We start from the raw sequence: 12,729 nt of genomic DNA on the forward strand, positions 1-12,729 counted from the left end.
CTCCCTGAGCTGAAGCAGCCCCTCTGGGGACAGCCGGGGCTGTGGGGGTCGGGAACAACAGCTCACAGGAGCAGAGTGGGGAAAACCGGTGCCCTGTCAGCTGCAGATTGGATTTCCTGGCCCAACTTCCTCTACTTCTTAAAGCTGACTTTTTGAATGTGGGAAACAGTTGGGAAAAAAAAAAAATCCTCTTGAGCAGCAAAAGATTTCTTAGAGAACTGGAGTGAAAGTCCACGACTCAGCAGCAGGGAGATTTGCCTTCTAAGAGCCAGTGGGCCCTCACTTCACTTCTCGGGCCCTGAGTTTATAACAGAGGGTGTTTAGACACGATAGATCAGCTTTCCCCAAAGTGTGGTCCACAGATTTTAATGAGCGTTATACCATAACAATGTTCCTGTGGTGGAAGTTTGGGGAAAAATCATTGGACAAAACAAAGTTAAATAGGTTATGTTTTCCTATAGGGCTCTCTTAGGGCCTTTACTGTGTCAGCGTCCATTATGAAATTTTGCAAGGGCACATGGTAACTTCACCACAGGACATCCATTTTCACAGTAGAACCAGTGTTGTCCAGGTCCCTTTGTCATCTTTCCCTTTTGTTAAAGCTGTTTTTTTATTTATTTTTGAGAGAGAGAGTGAGAGAGAGACAGAGGCAGAGTGTGAACAGGGAAGGGGCAGAGAGGGAGACACAGAATCCGAAGCAGGTTCCAGGCTCTGAGCTGTCAGCACAGAGCCCGACACGGGGCTCGAACTCATGAACTGTGAGATCATGACCTGAGCCGAAGTCGGACGCTCAACCGACTGAGCCACCCAGGTGCCCCTCTCTTTTTTTAAGTTTATACAATTTATTTTAAGAGAGAGAGAGGGAGAGCGCAAGAGTGCACATGTACATGGGGTAGGGGAAGAGAGAGACAGGAAGGAGAGAGAGAATTCCAGGCAGGCTGCTCACTGACTCATCCCCTTTAAAAACTGTATTTCAGGGGCACCTGTGTGGCTCAGTCAGTTGAGCATCCGACTCCTGTTTGTGGCTCAGCTCATAATCCCACGGTCGTGGGATGGAGCCCCTCATCGGGAGATGGGCGTGCAGCCTCCTTATGATTCCCTCTCTCCCTCTCCCTCTGCCCTCCCCCCACTTGTGCGGACGAGCTCTCAAAAAATTTAAAAAAATAAAAATAAAACACACCAAAAAACCTGTATTTGATTCCTTGTAATCCCTAGTGTAACTACCCCTGGGGAAAACCAACTAAACCAACAAACAGTTGCACACCAGTGAGAATGCCAATAAAAAGGATTTACCGACTGTGTTTGTCCAGCTTAGGGATGACTAAAGCTGACTCAGCTCAGGCCCTGAGGAAGTACTGATTTTCTTTGTAGAATCAAAACCTCTAATCAGCTGAAGACCTTCTGTGCTGTTTTAGAAAAGTGGTGTGTGCGTTATCAGCTCTGTTTACCGAACTTGACAAGCCTCGACTGGATCACACGCACAAGGAAGCCGCCGCCCAGCCTTGCCTCCCAGTTCTGGGCGCAGACCCTGAGTACCCAGCGGTGTGGGCCACCCCTGCCCCTTCGCACAGAGCCTCTCCACGGCCGCGCCTGCGGTTTCCCAGGGCAGGGAGACCCTTGGCAACGGGGCTGACTGCCTGTCTTTCAACAAGTTCTCAGGTGGTGTACTCCGTCCCCCACAGTGTTTTCATTCACAAACAGGCTTGCCAATGGCCCCGAGGCAATGAAAAACATACGCCCCACACCCTGAACACATGTAATTATTTTAGTTCCCCTCCCCCGCCTCTAAACCGGGAAATTCTAATGGCAACGGGAGAGAACAGTGGGGGCTGGCTGGGGTGAAATGGCTCTCATCAGCAGTGAATCCTTCGGAGCCTGCCATTTTCCGGACTAGTATCTTCCAGGCGGTGGGCTTAACCTCAGGCGGGTAGGAATGAGCACGGATCGCGGGGTGCCCTCTTGTGGGGAAGTGCATCGAGGTCGGGGGAGGGGGGGGGCCACCTACCTACATCCTGATCACCGCTGACCAGGAACTTGAGGATATTGTTCATGGCGCCCATGTAGAAGATGAGCCGTAGCTGTGTGATGCACATGGTGACCAGGCTGAGCAGCAGGATGGGGCTGAACACGCTGTGCATGAAGGAGGGGGCCGCTGCGGGGAGAAGACCAGGGGTGCTCAGGAGAACCGATGCCCCTACCCGCCACCCCCCACCCCCCCGGCCCACAGCCTACCCACCGTCCAGGGGAAGCCTGATTTGCTGACCAGATCACCCTATGCTGGATGCAGGGATGGGCCTGGGGGAGGTTAAATGTGTGGGTGCTGGACTTGGGTCACCCAGGTGTGTGAAGTGAGTTGGAAGAATCCCTTCCCCATTCTGGGCCTCAGTGTGCTCATCTGTCAGCCCGGGTGCAGGGTGCCGCCTGCCCTCTGGGGATCAAGTGGGAATTAAGTGAGATGGCACCCACGAAGCCCTCAGTTGCTGCTGGCCCCGGGTGAAGGGATTTCCAGGATGGGTTGGCCGCCTCCTCCCCGCCGCCGAGGTGCGGGTTTGGGTGCAGACGGCCTCGCCGACGTCCTAGGCAGGCCCTGAAGGTGAGGTCATGAAGCAGGTACCTGCGGTGTCTGGCTGGCACTTCACCTCCAGGTCAATGGTGGACAGGCACAGCTTATGGCCCTCCTGCAGTGCCGCTTGCTCCTTGCTGCTCCTCATGGAGCTGCCCACGCTGAGGCGGCGCCCCACCGTGGTCACCTGCTTGTAGAACTGCTTCCCTGTGATCTTGTGGTCAAAGCCCAGCCAGCTGAACTTGATCTTCACCCTGGAGGCCACAGGAGAGTGTCCATCGGTGCTGCCCGGGACCCTGGCCAGGGCGGGGGTGGGGCAGACGGCACATCCACTTACGAGTAGTCCATGTCCTCCGGCCCTGGGAAAGGCTCCAGGGGCCAGTTCAAGAAGCAGTTGAGGAAAACCAATCCGGAGCAGCCGGCCCAGACCACGAGGATGATGATGAAGGAGGCACCAAAGTCATAGATGACCTGACAGGCACAATGGGGTAGGCGCAGGGCCAGGGGGCAGAGTTAGCAGAGGGAAGCCACGGCAGGCGGCAGGCAGGGGGCATCTGTCAGCCCTGCTCTTCCTGCGCTGAGCTGCGTAAGGAGGCACGGCTCCGCCAGTCTGGGTGTCTGGTCGTCAGAGGCCCCGCATCCCAGCAATCCCAGCTTGCCCTGGCACGTCGTTAACCCCCTGTGCCTCCAACTTGGACCACATGTCACCTCCCTGGAGAGGCCTTCTCTGACTGCTTCCGTCACTGTCACCTCACAAGTTCACAGTGAACGACCCTGGCTGAGATTACTGACTTCTTGATTACTTTCCTAGTCCGTTACTAGTCCAGCTCCTTGAGAACGGGAACCTGCTAGCCTTGTTCACGGATGTGCCTTGAAGGGTGCACGTGGCAGGTGCCCCAGACACCCAACAAGCAGATGGATGTCTCACTTTGCTCCTCTCTGAAATGGGCATAACACTGTCCTGTAGCCTCAAGGAGCTGCAGGTGTGATCCCCAGAGTGCTCAGTACAGGGCCTGGCAGGTGGGAAGCCTGCTGAGCAAGCATATTAGTCGTTGTTGTCACTGTTACCATTTATTTCCAGCACAAGAGTCGCCAGCATCCTGGCAGACAGCTGCCCAGCTCCCCAGGGAGGGGACCAGTGGTTAGACAGCAAGAAGAGGTGGAGGAGGAACTTGTAGACTTCTCCACACTCCGGAAGGGTGAGAACGCCTAGGAGGCCACAGCATGGCTGGCTCCTCACCCTCCAGGTACCTTGATTCCCCAGAGGCCAGCCCGAGTCTATGACTCCTCCTCCTAATCCATGGCCTCCCCGCCATGTATCGCAGGAAAGGGGTTTTGATTTGGTGCTGAGACCACAGGTGGGACGAGCCCCTTTCGAAGACTTGGCAGGGGCAACAGTATTTGGAGCGGGTGCCGGGGCTGACAGACTGTGAGGTGTTTGCTTCCTCCTGACGCTGCGTGACTTCCACGGGTTCAGAATCCTGCCTGGGAGGGAAACAGCTGAACCAACTTAGCCAAGAGCAGCGCTCTGGCTAATGAGGAGTAACAGCCCAACAACAACAGACCTGGGGGTGGGGTGACCTGGGACAAACTCACCCATCCCTCTTCTCTACCCCAGCCCAGAAATGCAAAGGCGGCCTGCGGTAACACCCTGTGTGATACGCTTGAATTTTCCGTCTCCCGTGGCTCAGTGGTTTTCTTTTCTTACTCTTGTGGTGGCCAGGTGCATCCTCCCAGGTGTGGGTGGTGGGGAGGGGTGAACCCCAGAACCCACAATTACTTCCCTCTTCAGAGGAGGCTGAAAGAGCCTTGGGAGAGGGCTCTGCTCAGACATTAGGACAAGAGGGTGAGGCTGGTCACACCCTCACCTTGATTCCTGGGAAGGTGACTGCTGAGGAGGCATAGGATCCAATCATCAAGGCAATAAACGTGGACCGAAGGTCACCAAACATGTTGGGTAGCTGAAAGACAAGAAGCAAGGGAGACCTGCTGAGGGAATGGGCAGCGGACTGGTGGGGGAGGCGTGGGGGAAGGAATCAAGGTATCCTCAGGTTCCATTTCTTATCAGCTCTCCTTCCTGTGTCATTGAGGGGGTGGTGTGGGGAGTGGGTAATTACGGCTTTTCATCTGGGACTTAGTTTGATAAAGGGAGGGGAGATTAATGCAGAACTCAGAGACCGGGTCAGACTCTGAGCTGTTGGACTTCCTGGCTGGTGAGTGTCCCTCCTCTTTGCTCATGCCAGGAGCCTCTGCGTCTTTGCAGGGTTTCATTGAGATGCCGGCGAGCAAAGTCGGGAGCCTCAGGCATCCCTCAAAGGGAGCAAGCCTGTTAAAAATAAGAATCTATTTGGGGATGAGAGTGTCACTGTATACATAAAAATATCAGTGTCCCAGAAGGACCAGATGTCAGCAAAAGCTGCTTTTGGTTCTAAGACAGTAGGCTTCTGGAAGGTGCCAATCTGAATTCTACAGTTCCTCAGGGCTGAAAGGGGAGCCAGCCTAGTCTGGGATTCCTGCTTCTGGTTTCTAAGTGCAAGGAGAGCCCTCCCTCTCCGTCTCACATTTTACCCCAGTGATGGGCATCGGAGGAGACCGATGGCAAGAAAGACTCATTCTCTTGTCCCAGTGAGGTCGCTCACACACCTCCTATCAGCTCATTCTGGGCCTACCGCCACAACTTCAAAGCTCAGACCCACCCAGCCCGCGATTCTACACAAATCCAGGCACAGTAAATGTGACAACACAGTCACGGAGGCAAACAGACCTAGGGCAAAGTACATCCTCCCAAACAGCCAGTTTGTATCTCCTCTCCCTTGCCTCCAAAGAGACGGAACTGCCATGCTGTGAAGCTCTCCCGTCCCACATCCACAGTGTCCAGAGCATCAAGATCACTCTCTGTGTAGCTATCCAACCTGCTTCACTGAATTCAGGCTGTTCATATGGACCTAATCTATGACCCCCTCTCCCATTTGTCCGGAATCACATTGGGGTTTTCTTAAACACGGAACACTGCTGCCTGGGAGCCAATCCATTGTTGCTGAGTGCAGGCAGTGTGAACTGGCCTTTCCTGCCCCTCATCATTTCTGCCTGTTTTGCCCACAATTAAAAATGGGAAGGGACATCACCAAAATTAAAAGCTTTTGTGCTTCAAAGGGCACCAGCAAGGGGCTCCTGGGTGGCTCAGCTGGTTGAGCACGCGACTTCGGCTCAGGTCATGATCTCACGGTTTGTGAGTTCGGGCCCTGCGTTGGGCTCTGTGCCGACAGCTCAGAGCCTGGAGCCTGCTTCGGATGCTGTGTCTCCCTCTCTCTCTGCCCGTCCCCTGCTTGCACTCTGTGTCTCTCTCTCAAAAATAAATAAACATTAAAACAAATTTTTAAAAAAAGGCACCACGAAGAAAGGGAAAAGACAATGCACAAAAGAGAGAAAACGTCTGCAAATCATACATCTGATAAGGGACATGTGTCTATACACTATGTATATATAAAAGACTCCTAAAATTCAATAATAAAAAAATAACCTATTTTTTAAATGGGCAAAAGATCTGAACAGACATTTCTCCAAAGAAGATCTACAAATGGCCAATAAGCATATGAAAATCCACTCAGTATTATTATTTTTTTTTTAATTTTTTTTTCAACGTTTTTATTTACTTATGGGACAGACAGAGACAGAGCATGAACGGGGGAGGGGCAGAGAGAGAGAGGGAGACACAGAATCGGAAACAGGCTCCAGGCTCCGAGCCATCAGCCCAGAGCCTGACGCGGGGCTCGAACTCACGGACCGTGAGATCGTGACCTGGCTGAAGTCGGACGCTCAACCGACTGCGCCACCCAGGCGCCCCCCACTCAGTATTATTAATCTTAGGGAAATGCAAGTTGAAACCACAATGAGATATCGCTTCATGCCCCCTAGGGTGGCTATAATAAAAAATCAAATAATAACAAATGTTGATGATATATATAGGAAATCAGAACCCTGATCCACTGCTAGTGGAAATATCAGATGGTACACAGCCACTTTGGATAAGTCTGGCAGTTCCTCAAACAGTTCAACACAGAGTTACCATATGACTTAGAAACTTCACTCCTAGGTATATACCAAAAGAAATGAAAACAAATGGACTCACAAAATTGTGGCAGCATTCAAAAAAAAAAAAAAATTGGGAGGCACCTGAGTGGCTCAGTCAGTTAAGTGTCCGACTTCGGCTCAGGTCATGATCTTGCAGTCCGTGAGTCCGAGCCCCGTGTCGGGCTCTGTGCTGACACAGCTCAGAGCCTGGAGCCTGCTTTGGATTCTGTGTCCCCCTCCCCTCTCCCCCTCCCCCACTCGTGCTCTGTCTCACTCTGTCTTTCAAAAACAAATAAATGTTAAAAAAAAAAAAATTGTGGCAGCATTCTTCACAATAACAAAGAAGGGCAAACAAGGCCAATGTCCATCAGTAGATGAATGGGTAAACAAAATGTGGTCTATTTATGCAATGGAACGTTATTGAGCCACAAGAAGAAATCAAGTACTGATACCTACTACAACATGGATGAACCCTGAGAATATTATGATAGATGAAAAAAACAAGTTACAAAAGACCACATATCGTATAACTCCATTTATACGAAATGTCTAGAATGGGCAGATCCATAGAGACAAAAAATAGATTAGTGGTTGCCCAGGGCTGGGGTAGAGGAAGCTGGGAGTGTATAGGGAGGAAATGCCAATGGGTACAGGGTTTCTATTTGGGGTGATATAATTGATTACAGTGATGGCTGCACAACTCTGAATGTACTAAAAACACTCAATTGTATACTTTAGGTGAATTGCATGGTATGTAAATTTGTCTCAACATCACTGTTAAAAAATACATGAGTAAGATACATAAGATGATTTGGGGTCCCAGGATTAAAAAGGAAAATGAATATATCTATAGTGTATGGCCAATAAGCCATTCTATGGCATAGGGCCAGGGTGGCCATTTAGGCTCCCCTAAGAATTCCAAGCACACAAAGAGCTCTTCTTCCAGCCCTGACATAGAGTGGACCCTCTGTCCACTCAGGCTTCTCAGATAGGATCAAAGAGGGATAGAGAGCATATTGAAATTCCCCCCAGCAGGAAACAGAGGCAATGTGAATGCTCACGTGTGCCCGGGAACACCTAGGTGACTACTAAAGGTGCCTAATCTTACTCTTTGCACACCTGCTTCCCAGGTATGCTGCGGTTCAGAGGACATGCCTCTGTTCCTGAGCTCACATATTCGGGCTGCTCTGTGCTGGCTCACCCAGCAAGGCAACCTTGCAGCGGAGGCATTTCTGGGGTCATATCCGCCCCAGGGAGAATCCAAAGATTTGTTCTGCTTATGTGGAAGGAAGGAACTGTTCCAACCTGGGATGCCACTCCAGCCATGGGAAATAAAGGAAGAAAGGGATCAAAGAGGCCTTGGAACCGAACCAGAAGAGCGCATGGAGGCCAAGCGCCTGGTACAGGAAGGGCTACTTGGTACAAAGTCAAGCCAGAAAAACACTCTTGTTGCCTGTAGTCACCTTGAAGCACAAAAAGGTATCTCCCAACTTTTCAACAGGGCTGGGAATACTCTTAAAAAGGAGACAGCTTGCTAGCTAGCCTTTTTCCTTCTTAAGCTCAAGTTTGCTTTAATCCTAACCTATGCTAGAGGCCAACAGAACAATGGACTCGGGCTAGCATACAACCCTGGCCTGATCTTCTGGAGTCTTCTCCCCAGAAAAGATTCAGGAAGAACAGGAAGCTGAGAAAGAGGACTGACTTCCCATCTGCCCATGGACGAGGCCCTTGCCCTCATACCTAGACAAGGACAGTGGCTTTTTAGCTGCCCAACTTCTCCCTGCCTAGAACACTCTTAGCGACACCAAGAAAATTTGCCCCAACGTTTTATTTTGGTCAGTAGGGCGATACCCAGGGGGAGTATAGCCTCAGGTCAAACCGTACTACACAGTGTTCTCACCAACACCTATATCCTTTATTTTAAATTAGGGTTATTTTTTTCTGATTACAAAAGTAATGTATGTTCATTGTAAAACATTTGGAACAAAGTATACATAAAGAAAGAATAAAATAAAAATCCCCCTGATATACCCATTAACTATTTTTTATATATTTCCCATTAACCTTTGTCTTATAAATAACTGTAGCTTTTAAACAAAACTGGGATCATATGCTACATGTCGTTCTACAATTTTTCCCTTTTACTTGATATAGTATGTTTTCTTACTTTTTAGATTTATTTAAGATTTTTAATTTTATTATTATTATTTTTTTAACTTTTAAGTAATCTCTACACCCAACATGGGGCTCGAACTCACAACTCTGAGATCAAAAATTGCATGCTCCACTGACTGAGCCAGCCAGGCGTCCCTATAAACGCTTTCTAACTTAGTATTCACCTTCAACATAATTTGTAATGACTGTCTGGTATTTCCTTATCTGGATGGTCTATAATTTATGCAACCACTTCTCTGATGTTGGAATTCAAGTCCTTTTTAATTAACATTCTTAAAGATAAGCCTATGTGCACATAGCTATTATTCCCTTAAGGTAAATTCCCAAAAGTAGAATCATTAGGCAAAAGGGAATACACATTCTTAAGTTTTTGTGATATCCTGTGCCAAACTGCCCTCCAGAAAGTTACACCAATTGGTAACTCCCAACAGAAGCACAGTAGAGTGTCTATTTCACTGTATCCACTCTGGCATTTCGTGTTATTTTTAATATTTGCCACTTTACCAACATCCTTGTTTTAAAATCCATTTCTTTGTGTATATGGATGAAATGAATGAGTAATATTTGCTTCAAAATAGTCTGGATGGTGGGTAGAGACAGGAACAAAGCAAGGCTGGTTGTGAGCTGATAATTGTTGAAGTTCAAGATGGACACATGGGATCATTATACTATTCTAATGCCATGTATATATTTAAATTTTTCCATGACTAAAAAACGAAATTAAAAAATTTACATTTATTGATTACTAATGACTTTCAACATTTTCTATAATTTTTAAAATCAGCCATTTATATTCCTCACTTGTCCTTTTCTCCTATGAGGATGTTAATCTTTTTATATTGATTTCGTATAAGCTCTTTATATATTAAAGACAGTTACGGTTTGCCCATAGAGTGCAGGTATGTTTTCCTAGTTTGTCATTTAACTTCTTAATTACTTTAACTTCTTCTTAGTTCATGGTGTTCTTTTGATCAACAGAAGTATTTAAATAGGTAGTCAAAGTGTGTGTCAGCTTTTAGGGCTTACGTAGCATTTCTGTCAGATGAAATCTCTCTGAAAAGAACATCAAGGGTGACCTTGACCAATGAACCCCAAAGTACAAACATCCTGACAATGTCAATGTGTGGTCACAAAAGAATAGCAAGCACAGGAGAAAAGAGGGTTTCCCTAAGGACGCTAATTATTTTTTAAATGTTAATACTAATTGTGTTTTTCCTTTAAGCCACTTCCTTCCCTTCCTCCTAAAGCTGTCATGCCTGCCAGGAGATTTTCCCCATTTGCCATGCCCAGAAGCAGCTTGATTAGATGATTTTTCTTATTATTAAGTAATAATATATAATAATATGGCATAATTATATTAGTATAATAGCATATAATAATAAGACAATAGCATTATCATAATAATAGCAACGATTTTTAATACCTACTGTAAGTATTATCTTAAAAACCCTCAAAACAACCTTCCAAGGTAGGTTCCAAGGGTCACTTTTCACACTCCCTTATCGGGTATAAAACTCTAGGATTAGAAAAGTCGAGGGACACCCTCAAACCGGTAAGGGTCAAATTTGGGATTCAAAGCAGGTCAAGCTTCGGTGTGTAGCCACTGGACTACTCTGCCTCTTGGAAATCTGAGTTTGATCCCCAGGGCAATTACCATCACCTCTCAAGCTTCTATTTGTTCCTTATTAAGCACTCTGTCTGCTCTCCCCACTAGAGTTTTTTTTACGTCCCTTCTGATGCTCCTTTTGGACCTACCTGCCCCTTCCCTCCTCTTGACCTCCCCATGGTCCAGGGCCACACCTTCAAGTAGACTTGCACTTGCCCTTGGACTTTCTCCTATTTCATCCTCATGTCTGTCTCCTCCCATTCTGGTCTCCTCCTCCCTCCCACCCTCTCCCTCCTTCTGGCTCCAAATGACCTCATCTGCACATAATGGCTACTCAGAAGCCCTGATGATGGAGTGATGGCTGGGCACTGAGCAGAGTGCCTTCGTGTGGGCCTCAAGCGCTAGGTGGAGAGGGAAGAATGAGCTCTTCTGCCAAGTAGGAAGCTGGAGCCAGGCTACAATGACAGACGACAGGGGAAAACACTCAGCAGGAGCGGTTTCCTGATTCTGGATTCACAACTGCACTCACAGGTGGGGAGCGCAGGCCCCCTCCCCAGGCTCTGGGTGCTTCCCATAGCCACTTCTGCTGTCTCTGCAAGGGCTGGGGCTGGAATAGCTCGCGGGGCAGAACCCACGGCCTAGCTTACTCGGGGATACCAGTGGTGACTCATTCTCAGCCCCGTGGCTGTGCTGTAAACAGGCCCTGGCTCTGTGACCTTCCCAGAGGGGAAAACAGCAGCTGCAGGCGGCCCTCCCCTGGAGTTCTGGCCACAGAACATGGCTACTGGACAAGAGGCCCCAGAGGCCTAGGCTCCGTGATGGTGAGGACTGGCTAGCGTCCTTGCAGGACCTTAAGATGCCTCTCTACTCAGGGGCCCCAAAGACAGGCCTTGGCTGGCAGGCAGGGACAGAAGGACCACCGTATAGCCCCTGGAACTGACTTTCCAAATCCATGGTCCCCCAAGCCCACCAGCTAAGGGTGCACCCTGGCCCTCAGGGAAAAGACACAAGGCCCCTTCCAGAGGTGGCTGGTGTACACACCCAGAGCCCTGTACAACTTGTATAGGCTGGGATCCAGGTACCAGTCTGGACAAGCAGACTCAGCAAAGCTAGGCTATTTCCTAACCCCAAACAACCGGGCAGCTCCAAGCACACACTGCCAGGAAAAGGTCCTTGTGGTCACCTTTCCGCTTCACTGCTGTAGGGGTGGGGAGGAGGGGTTCCACTCCCGAAACCACCTCATTTGCCTTCCCAGCCAGGGCCAGCCCTGCCGATGCCTCCACTACACCTTCTGTTCGCCCCCGAACATGTCACGTGGTGAACAAATTCATAAGGCAGAACTCTCGGATGGGTGAATTTTTTCCAGGTCGGTGGCGATCAGCTGGTTAGTGGGCTCTCAAGGCCCGGGATAGAAGCTAAAAGACAGAGCTGGCTCCGGGCACTGAAAGTCCTGCTCACCTTGCACTTTGGGCTCCCAAAGTGGGCTCCCAGAATGCTGGCTGGGGTGCTGTGGGGATTTTCTCCTGGTGGTAGAAATGGGCCAGCTGAGCAGCAACGCCGAATTCCCATCCCCCCACCAGGGGGCACATGTTTCACTGCTGTGCCCGATTCCTTTGCCTCTCCTCTTCTTGGTATTTTAAGAGGGATATTTATTCTCTTCTCCTCAAACTCTAGTCCCAACTCCCATGGGACCATTTCTTCCTCAGATTTAAAGTCAGACTTCAATGAATCAAATAGGAAAAGCCCACAGAGAAATTTTTCATTAAGGAGCCTGACAACAGTTTGGAACCACTTTGCTGCAAGGTTTCCAGCTCAGAACCCACTCCCGCTGACAGGGACAGGGGGCAGAGTAATGAAGTGGAAAAGATATGTTCACAATGTTGGTCGCATCTGCTCCCATCTCTAAGCAACCCCGGGCCCTGGATTGCAGGGTGGCAACCCAAAGATGCCGCCTCAGCCGCCGGCCGGTATTTACACTCCAGCCAATGAAGCGAGTTAAAGGGTTGTACAAACGCTAGACATTGGGCAAACAGACCAAAGTGTTCTGTCCAGATGTCCAGCGGGAAGGCTGGGCTCTGCACCTCGGGGAGTGCTCTGTTCCCATGGAATGACCTCACCCTCCCCTGAGGATGTCACGAGGTTCAGGCCCTCTGCTGTGGGGACCCAGGAAAGTCAGTTCTGGTTGTCGGCAGCCCACGGGCATGGGATTTCAGTCTTGCCCTTTGGAGCCTCCGCTCTGGAAGGAAGGATCACCCAGGAGTACAGGCCTCTCAGGCACTATTGACCATCTCGCCCTGGCCTGTGGGGAAAAGGC

The 12,729-nt window shown here is 49.4% G+C and overlaps 1 protein-coding gene across 5 annotated transcripts in view; it reads right to left on the minus strand.

The window, feature by feature from the left end:
- The window catches only part of SLC43A2 (solute carrier family 43 member 2), a 38,292-nt gene that overhangs the window by 8,812 nt on the left and 16,751 nt on the right, over nucleotides 1–12,729 (minus strand). For all 5 annotated transcript variants that reach the window (XM_040455484.1, XM_040455482.1, XM_040455480.1 and 2 more), the window contains exons 6-9: nucleotides 4,432–4,524; nucleotides 2,901–3,034; nucleotides 2,615–2,817; nucleotides 2,006–2,152 (exon numbers count right to left, since the gene is read on the minus strand). In XM_040455484.1, the coding sequence (XP_040311418.1) occupies nucleotides 2,006–2,152; nucleotides 2,615–2,817; nucleotides 2,901–3,034; nucleotides 4,432–4,524 (577 nt within the window). The remainder of the gene's footprint in view (nucleotides 1–2,005; nucleotides 2,153–2,614; nucleotides 2,818–2,900; nucleotides 3,035–4,431; nucleotides 4,525–12,729) is intronic.

This window comes from Herpailurus yagouaroundi, unplaced genomic scaffold (genome assembly GCF_014898765.1).
Source record: "Herpailurus yagouaroundi ecotype Mexico unplaced genomic scaffold, PumYag 215, whole genome shotgun sequence".
Taxonomy (NCBI): domain Eukaryota; kingdom Metazoa; phylum Chordata; class Mammalia; order Carnivora; family Felidae; genus Herpailurus; species Herpailurus yagouaroundi.